At 41.6% G+C, this 18,360-nt stretch overlaps 1 protein-coding gene across 3 annotated transcripts in view; it reads left to right on the forward strand.

Moving 5' to 3' along the window:
* LRBA (LPS responsive beige-like anchor protein) overlaps window positions 1–18,360 on the forward strand; it is a gene marked incomplete at its 5' end in the record, with an annotated part of 423,662 nt that overhangs the window by 77,489 nt on the left and 327,813 nt on the right. For 2 of the 3 annotated variants that reach the window (XM_084266650.1, XM_084266651.1), the window contains 7 exons: window positions 8,814–9,836; window positions 10,890–11,065; window positions 12,508–12,661; window positions 13,026–13,206; window positions 14,500–14,627; window positions 15,295–15,402; window positions 17,886–18,057. In XM_084266650.1, coding sequence (XP_084122776.1) covers window positions 8,814–9,836; window positions 10,890–11,065; window positions 12,508–12,661; window positions 13,026–13,206; window positions 14,500–14,627; window positions 15,295–15,402; window positions 17,886–18,057 — 1,942 coding nt within the window. Of the gene's footprint in view, window positions 1–8,813; window positions 9,837–10,535; window positions 10,629–10,889; window positions 11,066–12,507; window positions 12,662–13,025; window positions 13,207–14,499; window positions 14,628–15,294; window positions 15,403–17,885; window positions 18,058–18,360 lie in introns of all 3 variants that reach the window. The other variant, XM_084266649.1, reaches the window with a different exon arrangement.

Raw genomic sequence — 18,360 nt, forward strand, 5'->3', positions numbered from 1 at the left:
AGAGAGAATGGGTGGTTTTCTGTATAACTTGATATGAAAGTCATTGGAATATGTTACCTGTGTCTGCAGCCTCAGGAGTTGTTGGTGGCCTCCTTTGCTGTTGCTGCAGAGTTTGAGGCAAACCTCCTCTGTGCCTGCTGCCACCTGCACTCAGGTGGTGGTGATGGGGACTGAATGGTGCCTCTGGGCCATGAGTAGAAATGATGGGTGTGGAGTCTGCTACAGGGCTGCCAATAATGTGTGGAGATGTTGGAAGAGGATGGCCAAGGAGAGAAATGCGCAAGGCCTCCAGCTGGGTATTTCGAGACAATGTAGAGTGGTAAATACTGACTTTCCTCACAACATCTTTGTGTTAGTAGCTAAATATCGGATGTGTGCAAGGCAGAGTTTGGCAGTCTGCTGAACTGGAGGAATCATAGAATCCCAGACTGGTCTGGGTTGGAAGGGACCCCAAGGATCACAGAGTTCCAACCCCCTGCCACAGGCAGGGACACCAACCTCCAGGCCTGGAGCTACACAAGGTTGCCCAGGGCCCCATCCAACCTGGCCTTGAACAACCCCCCAGGGATGGGGCACCCCCCCACCTCTCTGGGCAGCCTGTTCCAGGCCCTCACCACTCTCTCTGCAAAGACCTTCCCCCTAAGATCTCATCTAACCCTTCCCTCCCTCAGCTTCACCCCATCCCCCTTGTCCTGCCATTATCTACCCTTTTGAAAAGCTGATTCCCCTCCTGTCTCTCAACTCCCTTCAGGGATGGGAAGGCTGCAATGAGGCCCCCCCCACATCCTTCTCTTCTCCAGGCTGAACCAGCCCAGCTCCCTCAGCTTCTCTCCATAGGGGAGCTGCTCCAGCCCTCTGATCATCTTTGTGGCCTCCTCTGACCCCTCTCCAACAGCCCCACATCTTTCTTGCATTGAGGCCCCAGCTCTGGACACAGGACTCCAGCTGGGGCCTCACAGGGCAGAGCAGAGAGGGACAATCCCCTCCCTGTCCCTGCTGGCCATGAGGTTCGAGGTAGAGAGGAAATACATACTGGGAGAGGATAAAGTGCTTGTGTCTTGCAGTTTAAGCAAATTAAAAGCACCAGTTGCATTAGTGGAAATCAGCAAATGTGTGTTTGGTCTGCTGGTTCTGTGCATTACTGTCTGATGATGTAACAGCAAACTGTACCTTGCCTTGAAAATAAAATACTGCCAACATACATAAAATTACCTCTCAGAGAAGCAAAGACTTTTAGGAGTTCTATTGGCTGGGATTCTCTTTCTTGTTCTAGGAATTATTTGCGTACAAATTTTTTTCTCCAGCTGACAATAAGAAAGGCAAAAGTATTGCTGCTTGGATGAATGTGTCTCAGTGCAGTGATGCTGATTGTGGAATGATCTCTCCCTGTCCTTATCTTGACACCTAAGCTTCTCAATATGTATATTCTCCCCTGTCCAGCTGAAAAGGGGAGTGATGGAGCGACTTTGGTGGGCATCTGGCCTCCAGCCAGGGTCAGACCATCACAAGTGGGTTTCTTTTTCTTTTGTCCCCCCACCATACCCTTGTATGTCAGTGAAATCTTTGTCAGTGGAAGCATAGCTTCTTTCTATAAACTTCTCATAGCTAGTGTCCTGTATGATATATGTTAATTTGATGTCCTTAGCTTTCTTCAGTGAACCACTCAGCAATAACCCAGCGATTCCTCAGACTGTACATCAGTGCATGGTGCACATGGTACCACAGAATTGCAGGGTTGGAGATGACCTTTAGGATTGAGTCTAACTGTTCCTGTCCTATGCTAAACCATATCCCTAAGTACCTCATCTACCTGTCTTTTAAACACATCCAGGGATGGTGACTTAATCTTCTCCCTGGGCAGCCTGTTCTAGGCCCTGACAACTCTTTCAGTGAAGAACATCTGACCCTGTACCTTTGATCTTTCACTTCATCAGGTTGAAGATGAACTTTGATATCTTCAGATGGTGTTGCCTCCCATCCAAACAAACCTGGTTTTGTTTGGAGATCAGTTTCCACTTTTGAAGAGTTAAGAGTTGCTAGAGGAGAAGTGTAAGAACAGATCAATAAAAAGTCCTTGTTAAGATTTAAAAAGTTATAATGCTTTCTGGAATGATGAAAAGTTTATTCAGGTGTCAGCAGCACAGGAGCTAGTTTGCACCGAGCAGACTTGTTAAGGAAAGAACAATACTGTATAATCATCTGACCTGTCTCACAGCCATTCACTTTCTCTCTCTACTCCATAAAATTGCCCACCTGATAATGAAAAGAAGGACAAAATCTTCACGTATAGTTAAAATATTTTCCCTATGTTCTTTAATGCAAATGTCAATCATCTTAACCTTTTTCATTGTCGTGTGCTAATTTTTCTCCTTGCTAATTAGTAAATGTTGGATGTCAAATTAAGTTAAAATTAATGGCAGAGGCAAATGTTGCACTTATTAGCTCACAAGTGTCTTTAACTAGTAGTGCGTAGAGATGCATCCCGAGCATCGCAAACAGCTATGGATTAACCATCACATGATGGTGAAGATTAATGATTGGCCTTTTAGCTCACTAATTTAGAACAATTTCTGGTAATTAATTTTGTATTATCAGCTTTACAGTTGCAAATGCCTTAAGGAAAATAAAAAATGACTTAAGTATGTATAAGGTTATTCAAGCTAACAATTGTCTCTGTGAATTGTTGCATGCTTGCAGATTGTAATGTTTAGTCTTTAATACCTTTACCTCCCATCTCTGTCTATTCGTATTTAGTAATCATAATTAGGACTTCATTTTGCATTTTTGTTGATAATGCTTTTGTTAACCTTGGGTGTTTTCTTTGTAGGGTGCATTGTTTGGCTTTGTGCTTTATAGATGCCATGTTGTGCAACAGGAGTGTAGGGGAAGAACTGTCCAGTGCCTCTGGCATAGTGCTGCTATCTCTTGGTTTCCCATCAAACCAAATTGTAAACTAATACACTGAGCAAAAGGGTTTATACAGGTTTGATGAGAAGTTGGAATTTTCCAAAGAGTAGTTTTTTAAGTTTGGGGTTTTGTGATTTTTTTAAAAATATATCTATATGAAAATAATTAATCTCAAACTTGAAGTGGATGTTTGAAAAATACTGTTTTCTGTAGCCTGCATAATTTTGTGCATTGCTATTTTAATTTAGAATATTATTTGAAGGACTGTGTTTAAGTGGCATGAATTCCTTCTGATGTTTATGGTGGAAGTAGAAACTGCTATGCTTTTAAAGTGGATTTTGGGGTTTTTTATGAGTAATGTTCTCCTATAGTTCTATATTGTCTGATATTTGCTAGCAGTGTGTCTTTGCTTGCAGTTTCTTGTGCTCTTCTTAAATAAATGTAGATTCCCATCAGATTGTGCTTAGATTTATTTGCCTGTAAGTTTTTGTTTTCTCTCCCTAAGGAGAAGTCATCTGTGTGGACCTCCATGCTACATTTTTTTTTTGTTAGTAGTGAATGACAATCCCAAAGAGCAGAGTTTGGTTTCCAGAGTGTTGCTCTCTAGTGACTTCCAGTGTCTGTTCCTTCTTTTGGATGAGCCTGATAGATAACCTTGGGTGTTTGGTTTCATCCCTGTACCATACATTGCATTTTTAGCTGTTTACCATACCTGGGCAAAGGTCAACTTGTTGGAAAGTTGGTTTCATCTCTAACCTATACAGTCAGTAGAACTCATACTTGTAACTTTCAACTGTTTTAGTTGGGATAACAAAGCTGTTGAGTGTTTAATTCATGATTCTCATGTTAACATTTAAAATTAATACAAATACCTTAGATCTAGATGAACTTTTCTTCCAGCAGTGAAATTTTAAGTGTCTTTAAAATTAAATGAGAAGTCATGAATAGAAGGAAAGAGGTTGGAGGCAGTGGGCCTCCATTGTTGGCAAGGAAATAAGAATTTAAGGTATTAAGAATAACTGATATCTTGGCTATGGTATGCTTATTAATAGGGCGGTGAAGTTGCTAATGAGGGGCCAGAAAATGTGGAGCTTTCAGTAATGCAATACAAAGTGTGACATGCACATAACAATTCTGTTAGGACCATGGAGATGTGGTGGGATGGCTACTGTGACTAGAGTGGTGCAATGAAAGGATACCAGCTCTTTTGGAACTACAGAATGGGAAGATGAGGAATGGGAGTTGTCCTTTATGGGAGGGCACAGTTGGACTTCACAGAGCTCTGCTGGGGGATGAGTAAGTAGCCAGCTGAGAGTTTCTGGATTAGAATTAAAGAGAAGACAAGTAAAAATGACATTAAAGTGAGTGTCTGCTACGGGCTCACCAAAGAACAAGCAGATGAGCTCCTCTACAAAAAGAGATGACATCACATCACAGGTTATACAGACTCAGAGATAACTGTCTGACCACTTCTCCAAAGTAGTTGCCAGCACTGTAGAGTGTGTTTGTGGAGCAGGAAGTGAGAAGGAATAAAGTAGGTTGCTTTTAAACCTGCATAGGAGTTTAACAAGACCTTAAACTGGAATGATGCATGGAAATATGGATGTTTGCACTATTAACAATTCTTTGAAGAGTTGGAAAGGTTGCTGAAGGGTGTCAGAGGAAGGATTCTAGTCCTTTGGATTGAAAGCGCGTTCTTAGATGATATTGTTACTTTTGGGCTTTCAGAAACATTGTCATAGTACATTAAAGGAATAACCTTGAAAACATGATAGTTCTTCCTCTCATAACATGGTAATACAGGCATAATTAGTGACTAGAAATTGGAGCTAGGCAACTGTCTGGTTGCTACCATCCAATTCACATCAATAGTCTCGGTGTGTAGGCAAGTGGGTTTAGAGTCAAGGGCTGGGCAAGATGATCAGATGTTACTTTCTGGCCTTAAGGTTGGTGATTCTTTGACATGCTAGGGGAAAGCAGCTGTAAGGACTGATGATACACTTCTAGAATGCATTTAAAGTTCTGTTCCTTGATGTTTGCAATTCACTTTGGCCAGGTTGGTAATTTATCTAAGCTGCCAGAATGTAGAACTTTACGTTGCTGTTAAAGCTTGTGCTTTGTAAGGACCATTGCTGGGTGAAGCTCTTGCAACACTGTGAATGTACTCCTTGTGCAAGGTGGATTTAGTAACTGCTGGCCCTGCAAAACATCCCGGTGATTTGTCCCATTAAGATGGAATCGTTGCTCTTACTGACCATGTTCTGTGAGTCACGTACTGCTGTCTGCTGTGCTCAGGTTTGAGCACTGAGGAGAATAATGTTTTGTAACAGAACCCTCTGGCTGCTCTCTTGTGATCATCTTAGTGTCACTGTGCCTGTCCCCATTTGTACTGGGGAGAGGTGGCAGCAGCAGTAATAGAGTTTGACATATGTATCTCCCTCATTTGCCCCTTCCCACAAGGGAAAAAAAAGTGCTCTTGTCATCTTTATCTATATCTTGCTTTGCCTTGATTCAAGGGAACTAGGGCAGTCAGATTCTGAGGCTAGACCTAAGAGCTTTTCAGCAGTTTTGGAAGCAGTGTGTAACCAGAGTAGTCTCCACAGAATCACAAAGAATAACAGCATGCTCAGGGTTGGAAGGGACCTAGAAAGATCATCTAGTCCAACCCCCCTGCCACAGCAGGATCACCCAGACTAAATCCCACAGGAACACATCCAGGTGGGTTTCAATGTCTCCAGAGAAGGAGACTCCTCAACCTCTCTGGGCAGCCTGTCCCAGGGCTCCCTCACCCTCACAGGGAAAAAGTTCCTCCTTATGTTCCCATGGAACCTTCTCTGCTCCAGCTGCACCCGCTGCCCCTTGTCCTGTCACTGCCACCCCTGAGCAGAGCCTGGCTCCAGCCTCCTGACTCTCACCCTTTACATATTCACAGACATTGATGGGGTCACCCCTCAGTCTCCTCTTCTCCAGGCTAGAGAGGCCCAGCTCCCTCAGCCTCTCCTCATAAGGGTGTTTCACTCCCAATCATCTTGGTGTCCCTGTGCTGGGCTCTTTCAATGAGTTCTATGTCCTTCTGGAACTGAGGGGCCCAGAACTGCGCCTGATATTCCAGATGTGGTTTCACTATAGCAGAGGGGGAGAAGTTAGTTTAGTTCCCTTAAGGGGGGAAAAAAAAAATCATGGTTTAAATGTGTAGTTAAAAATTTTCTTCAAGTGTTCTCCCTGTCCTCAATCAGCTGTCTCTCACCCTTTGCATGTTTATCAGTATTAATAAGGTCACCCCTCAGTCTCCTCTTCCCCAGGCTAAAGGGGCCCAGCTCCCTCAGCCTCTCATCATAAGGCAGGTTTTCCACTCCCTTCACCAACTTTTTTTGGCCCTGTGCTGGGCTTGTTCCAGGAGTTCTGTGTCCTTCCTGGACTGAGGGGCCCAGAGCTGGGCACAACACTCCAGGTCTTGGATGTAGCTTAACGATGCTAAACACCCTAAGTACTCAGCATAGCTAAGGCTGCAAATACTTCTGAGGAGTCATTTTCCCCATGTATTTTTCAAAATGAATGTTGCAATAGCAAGTCTGATACTGAAGACAGAAAGGAGTAAAGGTAGCTCTGTTCCCATGGATTTGTTAGACCTATACCCCTCTTGTGTAGGGAACGTGTGTGGGTCACTATGACCTTCCCAGAAAGCACATGATAAGTTTTGCTGAAATAAACCACCATTATTTTCATTCATTGAGTGTCACTTCAGTACTTATTGGAATAAAACTTCATTAGTTTGGGAAATGGAGGAAGGAACAGGGAGAGAGAAAGCTAGCTGGAGATCAGTTGTCATGATTTCTTCTTCAGGAGTGTACTAGTTTGACCAGAAGTAGCAGGCTTGCCTAGTGAAGTGGAAGGAATGGCTTCTTAGCATGATCTGTTCTGGGTTGCTTTTGTCTGGCACAGTGGGGAAGGCAGCATTCTGAACTAATAGTGCCCCTCACATGCTCTCTTTAGCAATACCCAGTAATCAGATATTTTATAGATCCACGATGACACGTGGAGGAGCTTTCCATCATTTGTAATCCTTTGCACTTATGTGTTTGTATGTAACTGATTGAAACAGGAAGACTCTTTTTTTTTAAAAAAAGAGGAGGAAGAAGATATCCCAGATCTATTTCTAGACACTAGAGACTCCAGTTTCAATTAAATCAACTGGAACAAATAACATGCTTCAGGTCAAATGTTAGAATAGGACATTGCTCCTACAGTACTTGAATTTATATTTGATTGATGGAGAAAATATTATGTTAAAAAGCCAATGTTGATAACACAACCTGATGAGAATATTCCTTTCTACCTATGTTCTTTGTTTGCTCTTCTCTTTGTTAGCTGTAATTTCTAGTACTTTTTAACTTGTCAAGTTAGGTTTTGGCTTATGTGTATCATACTAAGAGAAAATACACCTACTGACTTTCAATACTATGGACTTTTAGATGAGATATTAGGGGGGAGTTCTTTGCAGAGAGAGTGGTGAGGGGCTGGAAGGGGCTGCCTAGAGAGGTGGTGGGTGCTCCATCCCTGGGGGTGTTCAAGGCCAGGTTGGATGGGGCCCTGGGCAACCTTGGAGGTTGGTGGCCCTGCCTGTGGCAGGGGGTTGGAGCTCTGTGATCCTTGGGGTCCCTTCCAGCCCAGCCCAGTCTATGATTCTATGACATGGAACTTTTAGCTGAGATCCAAATGAATGAGTTCAGTATGCAAGAGGATAACAAAATGTGCATTTGTGTGTTTAGTAGAATATACTGCTGTACTCTGTCTATGGAAAAGGTTTAATACAAAGAAAGTGGTTGGAATAGAAAACCCCAAACCCCTCAGCTACAGTTTATATGTTGGGAGAATTTTGAGAACTCTGCAGATAAATAAATGCTTCTGCTCTAGGAGATAAATCTAAATCCTAAATAGAAAGGGAAAGATAAATGAAATTGAACAACAGTGTAACAAAACTTGAGTTGGTTTAGTGAGATTTTCTTTCAACTCAAGAAATTTATTTGGGCAAATTAGTTTTATCAGTGTGTATAGAGAGAATTTTTCAATCTTTTTTTTTTTACATACCTAAACCAGTAGTTTTTTCAGCTCTTCTGTAGGAAATTCTTCTCACCTTGATCAGCTTGTGTAGCTGTACTCATGAGCCTTTTAGACTGGGTGAACAGCATTCACCAGAGGGAAAAGCCCTCAGTATCCCTGGCAGGCCCCCAGGATTTTGGCTTCATTGCTTGCCTCTATGCTCTGACTTTGTGGGACTGTATCTTTAAAATGACTCCTTTAAAGTTTACTTATCTTTGGGTATCAGTGAGCATACTCAAAGTACTGAAATGATATGAAAGCTCTGCTGTGGTAAGTGCCCCTGCTACTTGTCACACCTTACAAAAAGTTGAGGTTTTCTGCTAATCTAACAGTTCTCTGGATGTTCTGCTTTTATTTGTATCCTGTACACTTGTGTGAATGCAAGTAGCACAGGTAAGTCCAATTAATGATGACTGTAATTGTCCTAGGAATTAATGCAAGTATTAACTGTAAGTATTCAACTTAAAGCATTTTCACTTCTTTTACTAGCAGTCTTTGAGTACTTCTAGTAAACATTTAGTTTCCTGTCCTTAGGGTCAATCTAGGATTTTTTGAGTCTGGTGCTATGTTTTGTTTTGGGGTTTTTTTTGGCCAGGAATAACGGGTACCCTTAAGAAACACTTCCTTTCAGCTGAAGTGATCTCCAATGTGAAGTTATTTTTATCATGAAGACAGGATCCAGTATAAATTCCTAGTGTAATTTTGTGATTTGAGCAGTGATCCTCCTCCCTTCCTCCCTTCTCTCTGCCCCTGCCCGCCGGTCAGACAGTAATATATAATTCCTAATTTCAAATTTATTCTTTTAGGTAACTTTTGAAATGCACAAAGAGAGTCTTTCTCAAATGTACAGGGAGTACCAAGGGAAAGGAGGTGAAGGAGCTGCTGTATGTTCTTCAACTCCGATTAGAACCATCTGTGGAGTCAGCAAAGCAGCTGAAACCAAGGGAAAGCAACAATGCTTGGAGATAAAAGAAGATGCTACTGCTCCATCCCCTGTTACTGATGGTAACAAAGAGTGCAGTACTGAAAAAAAAGAGCCAAATACCTCATCAGATGGTGACCAACAAGCTCATTCAGTGTCTGATAACAGGGAAGAGTTAGAGGGGGAGCACAGGGCGACCCCAGAGGATGTAAAAGCAGTGTCTTGTGTGGAATTTTCTTCAGAACCAGAAGCAATAAAGCCTAGTGCATCAGAAATTAGTACTGGTATAGCTGAAGCAATTGAAGATTCTCCTGGCAAAGCTGCTGAGCTTGTGGAGGAAACAGGAGCTGTCACTGCCCCTGCTTTAGCAATGCAAACAGGAGGAACTGATGAAAGTCCAGAAAGACTGGAAAAATCATCAGCAGAGGTGGAAGAGGAGTATGACTTTATTGATTCAAAAGATGTAAGTATTATGCCTGTGCCTTCAGAAGAGTTTGTACAGACAAACAAGGAACAGAGCTCTGATGAATGTGAAGTGACAAAGCAGGAAGAACCAATAGAGGGGCAACCTGAAGCTATGCTTTTAAAATCTGAAGAAAACAATGGTGTGCAGGGAGAAAAACAAGAGGCGGTGACTTCACCTGAAACAGTGAGTTCTGCAGTTCAAGAAGTAGCAGCTCAAGCAGATTCAGAAGGTAAAAAGAAGCTGGAGGAAGAAAAGATTCTTTCTAGTGAAGCCAAACCAGCAGAAGAAAGTACAAGTGCACATGTGTCAGAGCCTGCTGGAACCTGTGACAAAAGAATCGCCAAGCTGGATGTTTCTAGTGTGGCATCAGATACAGAAAAATTGGAACTGAAAGCCAACACGTGTTTAGAAGCACCTCCACCCCCCAGAGTAGTACCTCAGGTAGGTTCTACCCATCCTGTCTGTCTTGAAGCTAACAGGATGCTCTTATTTTATGAGATGTGTTGAAGAAGTTTGTCCATGCACGTTCAGAGGGTTTTAATGTGTGTGGATTTCCTGAGTTATCTAAAGAATACTTTCAAACTTTGATTAAAATAGCCGTAATTCTTTCTAATTTGCATACTGAAAAGTCTCTATGATTTAGTCTTTGTACATCTGCTGGATGTTGGTGGAGATTGAGTACTTGGCTAGATAGACATGTCATCTGTGTTAGTTCTTAATCTTGAAGAATTTAAAGAAACATATATTGTCTAGAATGTCTTCTGCTTCTTTACTCAACCTCTTTTTACTCTTTCCAGTCTGGTCTGTCATCTCAAATCTGGCAGTTACTGAGAAGGGAATGTTGCTTGAGCAGGAAAAAGAAAGTCATTAAGCTTCTTTCTTTCCTAACCTCATGGAACTCGTGCAAATATTTTTTTTACAGTAGTTTCTCTGCTGGAGGTACAAACACACAACATACTTAAACCTCAAACCTGATCGGGTTGTCTCTCCCATCACATCAGCCTACCTTTTGTTTGTGCAAGTGTAATTTAAAACTGGGCTTCTGTTGCATGCTGCAGTGCTCCAGCCTGCTAGTCTTTAGTTTCTAACTCAGCTTTTCATGGTTAAATAGTCACGTATCTGAGTACTTCCCTTCTGCAGAGATACCTGCTAATGGATGCTCTTCATTCTGCACCTCCATTCTTCCTTAAAGGAGGAAAACCGCTGTCTACAGCAACATATACTCCCCCTGTGGTAAGGTTGGGTTGCTGCTTGTGTCTGCCTAGACTGACAGGTGTGCTAGTGCAGCTGTAGCCTAGTTTGTAGGTTTGGTATATCCAGTAAATAGCATTTGTGTGATAGTTTTAGCTTTATTTGTAACCCTGTACACAACCTACATCTAAAACTCCCCGTAAACTCTTCTATCTAAAATCTCAGGTCTATTAGATGTATTTCAGTGTATGCCATGGCAACTAATAACCAGTTGGGTTTTTATTGTCTGCAAACTGTCTTCAGACCTCAAGGCAGCAAGGTTCTGTGGGACAAGAGCTAGCTGCTCCATCGGATGGGCAGAGGAGAGACTCTAGGTCAACTGTGTTCCGGATTCCTGAGTTCAAGTGGTCGCTTATGCATCAGCGCTTGCTCACAGATCTGCTCTTTTCCATTGAAACAGATATACAGATGTGGAGAAGGTAAAATTTCTGTGTTTTATAAGGAGTGATCTAGGCTGGCCTTGCAGTTAGAATTAACTTGAGGTTTTGTCTGAACAGCATCACTCTGAATTCTACACTACATTTTAGTGGTGAATGTCAAATTGAAATCGAACCACATGGCTGTGGTCCAACTGACCCAATAAAAAGGAATGTCAGGATGAGGAAACAGAGTATTCAAGTGATTAAAACAATTTAAACTGAGGATGAATTCTTGTCAGATTGTAATTTTTAGGATGTGATTAAATTAACCTCCCAGGACATCATCACATATAGCTAAAATCCATTTCTAGTTTTGAAAATTGTTTTCGTGTTTAACAGGATTTAAGTTTTTGTGTTCCATTGACTTTTAATTTCTCTGAGAAGCCCTTAGTGTTTGCATTATTTTCCCAAAGGTTTAAATTCAAATCTAATTCACACTTCCAGGAAATTTTATTGTCTTGTTCGGTACAGTGACTTTTGCTCTAGCTAGTAACTGTAGACCAGCTAATAGTGTATCTTTATCCAAATGATGCTTAGCACATAGATCTTGAGGTTTTTATCAAGCTGTGATCTGGAGAGGTTTAAGAGAAGAAATGAAAGGTAGTTTTCAATTTAGATTAAGGTATGCCAGTTGACCCTTACAGTCATGTGATATTTGCTGCCCCACTGCTAACTTTTTTGGCTAGACAGATGTCAGGCAGAGAAGGAACTAAGAGTGTTGGTTGGCTGCCCACTGAATGTGAGCCAGCAGTGTGCCCAGGTGGCCAAGAAGGCCAACGGCATCCTGACTTGTGTCAGAAATAGTGTGGCCAGCAGGGCCGGGCAGGTGATTGTGCCCCTGTACTGGGCATTGGTGAAGCTGCACCTCGAGTGCCATGTCCAGTTCTGGTCTCCTCACCATAAGAAGGACAAGGAGGTCCTTGAGTGTGTCCAGAGAAGGGCAACCAGGCTGGGGAAGGGGCTGGAGGGCAAATCCTCTGAGGAGCAGCTGAGGGAGCTGTGGGTGTTCAGCCTGGAGAAGAGGAGGCTGAGGGGAGACCTTCTCCCCACCTCCACTGGCCTGCCAGGAGGGTGCAGAGAGGTGGGCGATGGTCTCTTCAGCCAGGGGACAGGAGATGGGACGAGGGGGAATGGCCTCAAGCTGTGCCAGGGCAGGGTCAGCTCAGATGGGAGAGAAAAGTTCTTCCCTGGCAGAGTTGTGGGGCTGTGGCACAGGCTGCCCAGGGAGGGGGCTGAGTCCCCACCCCTGGGTGTGTTTAACAGACAGGGAGTTGAGGTACTAAGAGATCTGGGTCAGCACAGGACAGGGATGGTTAGACTCGATCTTAAAAGGTCTTTTCCAGCCTTGTGATTCTGTCTGGTTTCAGTTTTCTGAATGTATGAAGATGCTAAAATACCACAAAAATAAATATGAGTTCTGATTACCTTATTTTATTTTTAAGCCATTCTACAAAAACTGTGATGGACTTTGTGAACAGCAGTGACAACGTCGTGTTTGTGCACAACACCATTCACCTCATCTCTCAAGTGATGGACAACATGATCATGGCTTGTGGTGGTATATTGCCACTGCTCTCTGCTGCCACATCTGCTACTGTAAGAAATGTCATTTGTGTTTGAAAATGTGTCTGTTGTGGTAGGATGCCTTTCATTGTGCAGTGTATTAACTATTATATCCATCCTTTGGGGAAACAGGAACGTGGGTGGGATGTTGCTACAAGCATTTCTTTCCTACCTTTATGCTTTCCCTAAGACAAATTAGGTGCCTAGCTTCATTGACCCACAGTGGTCTGGCATAGGATTAAATCCCAATACTAACGATTGGTCTGTGGAATATGACTAATTACTACTTTTGAATGTGACTGAAAATGGACTTCCAGCATGCATTTTTCTTCATTGAACTTGGAGGAATATCACCTTTGTGAAGAAGTAAATGTTGCTTTCAATTTTCTTTGTGTAGCATGAATTGGAGAATATTGAGCCGACTCAGGGACTTTCAGTGGAAGCATCTTTAACGTTTCTCCAGAGATTAATCAACCTTGTGGATGTGCTAATTTTTGCAAGCTCTCTTGGTTTCACTGAAATTGAGTCTGAGAAGAACATGTCATCTGGAGGAATTTTAAGACAATGTCTTCGTCTGGGTAAGCAAATAAAACCACTTAATGAGCATAGGAGCTTGAGGTTACTAAACTGTTAGCAATTGCTAGCTTTTTTTGGTTGCCTTTTTGGTTAAATCAAATTTAATTTAGCTAAAAAAGCATTGGGATCCTTTACTATTTTACTATCTCTGTATTCTGCAATGCATATACATGGAGTTCTTTTCCTCTTAAAAAACTTAAAATAAGATAAATGATGAAATTTGGTAGCCTGACTGTTGTGGATGCATGTTTTCATTTTATCCATGAAGATACTTCTTTCTCCAAAGTTCCTCAAATAGTCAAGGCTGAGAACGTCACATCTTTAAGAAAATACATAATTTTGGGCTGTTTGCAAAACTATGAACTTTTACAGTATGTAGGGAAGAGATTTAAATCTTGAGGCCAGTATATGATGGGGAAAGCTAGAGATGTAAATCTCTAAAGGAAGTAGGATTCACATTGGGCTGTAGCTGTATCTGGTATTACAGTGTGTGTGCATTAAATGGGATTGAAAGAAAGCAGTCATTACCTAAAAAAATAATGACTATTCTTGAAATGAGAACATATAAAGATCATGACTGGGTTCAGCTAGTTAATCCAGATGGAGAGTATTCATGCTAGTTGCATGCTGTAAGCCTTTTTGTAATGAAAAGTTGTGATTTGCATGAGTGCCAGAGCAGCTCAGAGCCTCAACAGTAACTAGCCTTCCTCTCCCTTTCTAGGCAATTAAAACTTTGTGCAGGTAGAACAAGATTTTTGGGATGCAAACAGGTATAGAGGTGGGGTAGCTCTTTTTTCCTTTGAAAATATTAGAAGATGAAACAGGTACAATTGTGAAGCTGGAAAAAAAATAAACAAATACATTGTGTAAATTCAGAACATGTCATCCAAGAGTAACAGAGCATTGTGAAGCAAGCATTGGCATTTGTTTCACTAGAGTATCACTTGTCTTTCTTCCTTGCTGGTCTATGAAATTTAGCTGTCTTCACTCCCTCCACCCCCCGTGGTTGTGTGCATGGTAAAATCTCAATGAGGGATGCTAACTTAACTTGCTTGGAAGTATCTGTTAGATACAGCATATCTGTTCTGATAGCATTTATTGATAATTGTAAGTTATTAATTTTGAGCATGTTTTTTTGACTATTTATAACTTAGGGAAGCAAAACAGCATTTTCCTGCTCTGTTCAAACTTTTAATTGAATTGATAAACAGAATTGTATTGTACATCTAACAGAGTGAAGGTTGCAAACCGTACTGTGTCCCTGAGTAATTCTTAACATTTCTTTTCCCTTCAAGTATGTGCAGTAGCAGTGAGAAACTGCCTGGAGTGTCAGCAGCATGCACAGATGAAACCTGCTGGAGACAGCGCGAAGAACCAAAAGTCAGTGCAGGGCTTTATGGGAACAGGAAAGTCTGCAGCAAAGGCAAGTGTAAGACCACATTCAGGAACACAAAAGTCAGGAGCTGTTGCTCTGTATAGGAGGATAAGGTTTTAAACTTAGATGTGCACCACCAATAATTTAATGGAGCTGAAGGGCATGAACACTGGAAATCCAGAAGTAGCATTTTCAATTACATATTTAACCTTCACGTTTAACCTTCCATGGTGAAATAAATGTGTCACAAGAATTTGCTGGGATTGTTTTTTTCTTTAAAAGATGGAATCAACTTTTTCAAAGGGTAGACAATGACAGGACAAGGGGGAATAGATTGAAGCTAAGCAAGGGAAGGTTTAGATGAGATATTAGGGGGAAGTTCTTTACACAGAGAGTGGTTGAGGGACTGGAACGGGCTGGAATGAGTGGTGGATAACCCGTTCCTGGAAGTGTTCAAGGCCAGGTTGGATGTGGCCTTGGGTAACTGTAGCTCCAGGCCTGGAGGTTGGTGGCCCTGCCTACGGCACGGGATTGGAACTGTGTGATCCTTGGGGTCCCTTCCAACCCAGACTAGTCTGTGATTCTGTGATAATACATATCTGATCATTGTGTTCTAGTTATGATATGATGTACAGTGGGTGACTGTACATACACAGTTTATGTAGGATGCTTTTATAAACACAGAATCTGACACAATGGGTTTTTTTTTCACTAGAGTCCAGTGGACATTGTGACTGGTGGAATTTCTCCAATACGAGACCACGACAGACTTCTGCAGGACATGGATATTAATCGACTTCGTGCAGTGGTGTTCAGAGATATAGTAAGTTACAAATAACCTTGTTTTCTCTGTAGTTAGATTTCTGCATATATCAGTTTGCTGAGCCCTTGCTATGTGTTAGGCAGCTTGGCTACATTGAATTTACAAAACCTGAATGTTGCTCATGCTAATTAGGACCACATAGTACTCTGCAGCTGTTGCAGTGTTTGGGCTTGGAAAGAGGGAGAGATGAAAATCACTGCCTGCCAATCAGGCTCTTTGATATGTTCCTAAGAGCTAATTCTCTGGACTTCTGCCTATTGTATGTTAAAGTATTGAGCTTAGTACAAATACATACTTTCACATGCTGTGCATAGCCAAACTGTTTATATATGCTATGTATCATAAAGATGTTTATGTATACTTTCTGAAAAATGAGTGTCTAGCTAGCTAATTAGATATTAGAGGTCATCTCTAATTCCTTTACTTCCCCTCAGAGGAACCAATTTGTGTGCATGTGCAGTAAATATGCATATGTTTTGTTTTTTTAGAATTGACTAAAATATCTTTGCCTTGTGTCAGCAACCTTAGAGCTGATATTGAGGAAATTGAGATTGATTGCTTAAAAAAACCAAACCACCTCTGTAAGCAAATCCAGCAGCTGTAATGGCTATGAGTCACTGGTGGCCATAAGCTGGGACACCAGAACTTACTTTACAGTAATTGGACTATTTAGCAAGTATAATGATTTACACAGTGACTTTTGTTCTATCTTGAATCATGAAGGATCTTTTGTTTTTATCTTTACAGCAATTATTGATTGAACCAAGGTTTTTTTCAACCCTTACTTCAGCATCAGTGTGTGAAAGAGTAACTGGAGTTGTATCTTCCATACTGGTGGTGATGACAGTAATTGCACTGGTTGCAGTCTTTAAGACCAAGCACATTTCATGTACTTGGTTTTAAACCCCAAGGCACAACCTCAACTTTTTTTGGCATATCTAATCCACTGGGTTTTCTGTTTCATATATCAATGGAAAAATCATAGAATCGTAGAGTCCCAGACTGGTTTGGGTTGGACCCCAAAGCCCATCTAGTCTCACTCCCCTGCCATGGGCAGAGACACCCTCCACCAGCCCAGGGTGCCCAAAGCCCCATCTAACCTGGTCTTGAACCCTGCCAGGAGAAGTAGTAAATTAACTTTATAGAATCCTAGAATCTCCTGACCTGGAAGGGACCCATAAGGACCATTGAGTCCAACTCCAGGCTCCCCACAGAGCCAGCCAAGTCAGAGCATGGGACATTATTTCAAGCAGTTCTGCAAACATAGCAGAAAAAACTGGATCACAACTTTGCAAGGCAGTTTCCAACTGCACTAAATAAAAATTCATCTAGTGAGATGAATCCTTACCACTGATGAGGACTCCCATCCATCTCATTCTATGCCTGCCTGATGCTAACCTGTTTTTAGCTTACTGGTTCTGCCTGGTTTTATGAACATTAAGGATTTGGGTCAAACCAAGGGAAATGCAGGTTGCTTCTTCAGCATAATGGAGAGAATTCAGCTTTTTTACCTAACTCTTAATAGAGAAGGTCTCATAAACTTCTCCTGGTGTAGCTTCGTAAAGAAGTCTCCATGGAATGTTGGCCTTCAATAGGCGCTACAATCATAATAAAATGAGCTTTATTGTTTAACTTGCTTTCTTGAAGTGATTAGAGGAAATAACTGGATGCTACCAAAGCCCTTAAGCACGCTACATGCCCCCTTCTCTTACTGATTGGTCAGGGAGGGTCCAAATATTGAGTCTTCCTGTGATCCTGAGGTGTGTGAAGCTTTGCTTCCATCGGCAGATGAAGGGGACAGGCTTAGGCCAAGTCACAACATCTGGGACCCCTCGGAGCACTGAGTGCTCTGGGAAGGGACCTGGCATACTTCAGATGAAGATTATTTTTAAGATTTTTCTTAAAATACCTTCACAAAGTTACAGCTGTCGTGCAAATGCCTATCTCCCAATTCTTGTTTAAATTGCATGTGGTACATCTGGACAATCTGATGATGAAATAAAACCTTAACACTGGTTCTGGAATTTTTTTTCCACTTCATTAATATTTAAGAGTTTATAAATGCTTTTGCAGTTTGGTTGAGAACACTTGCCTGGTTGTACTTTACAGCAAGTGCTGTTAACATCTTGGCACGTTTTGAGGAAATGTTATAGAGGAAACACCTGTAAATAAATAAAGGGGACCAGGTCCCTGTGCTAATTTGAAGCATGCAGTCAAAACACACAACCTTAGTTGAAGTTGTCATATTTGTAAATGAAAAAATGCAAGGATTAGTGCCACTTGAATACAATTGCTGTGTTTCCTGGCTTTATAGGTGAGACAAACTGTGACTAGAGAATATTGTTCTTCTGTTGTTGACATATCAGCTTACTCTCAGTCTGTTTATGGTAGCGCTGGGCATACTTTACAGAAAAATAAACATGCTGCTGAAATTGTAATGTAAAAATCTGTGTGTGTGTGTCCTGTTTTTCTTTCTTTTACAGGAGGATAGTAAACAGGCTCAGTTTTTGGCTTTGGCTGTTGTATATTTTATTTCTGTGCTCATGGTTTCAAAATACAGAGATATACTGGAACCCCAGAATGAAAGACGACCACCAAGCCATAGCCAGTCAATCAAGGAATCAGAGAATGAAAATAATGCAACTCCTGCTACAGGTGAACTGTTCATTATTTGGCCAACTGTGGAATCTTAAAATTTGGTTGAAGTGCTTTCCAGTGTGTATAGAAATGTGCATTGTCACCACTCAAACAACATTATAGAATCACAGAATCACAAGGTTGGAAAAGACCCTTTAAGATCATCAGGTCCAACTGTCCCTGTCCTATGCTAAACCATATCCTTAAGTACCTGATCTACCCATTTTTTTAAACACATCCAGAGATGGTGACTCAACCATAGCATTCAGTTAACCTAAGTATTTGTGTGGGATTTCTTTTGATCTGAGAAGAACCTAATCA

This window comes from Gallinula chloropus, assembly GCF_964237585.1.
Source record: "Gallinula chloropus genome assembly, chromosome: 7".
NCBI lineage: Eukaryota > Metazoa > Chordata > Aves > Gruiformes > Rallidae > Gallinula > Gallinula chloropus.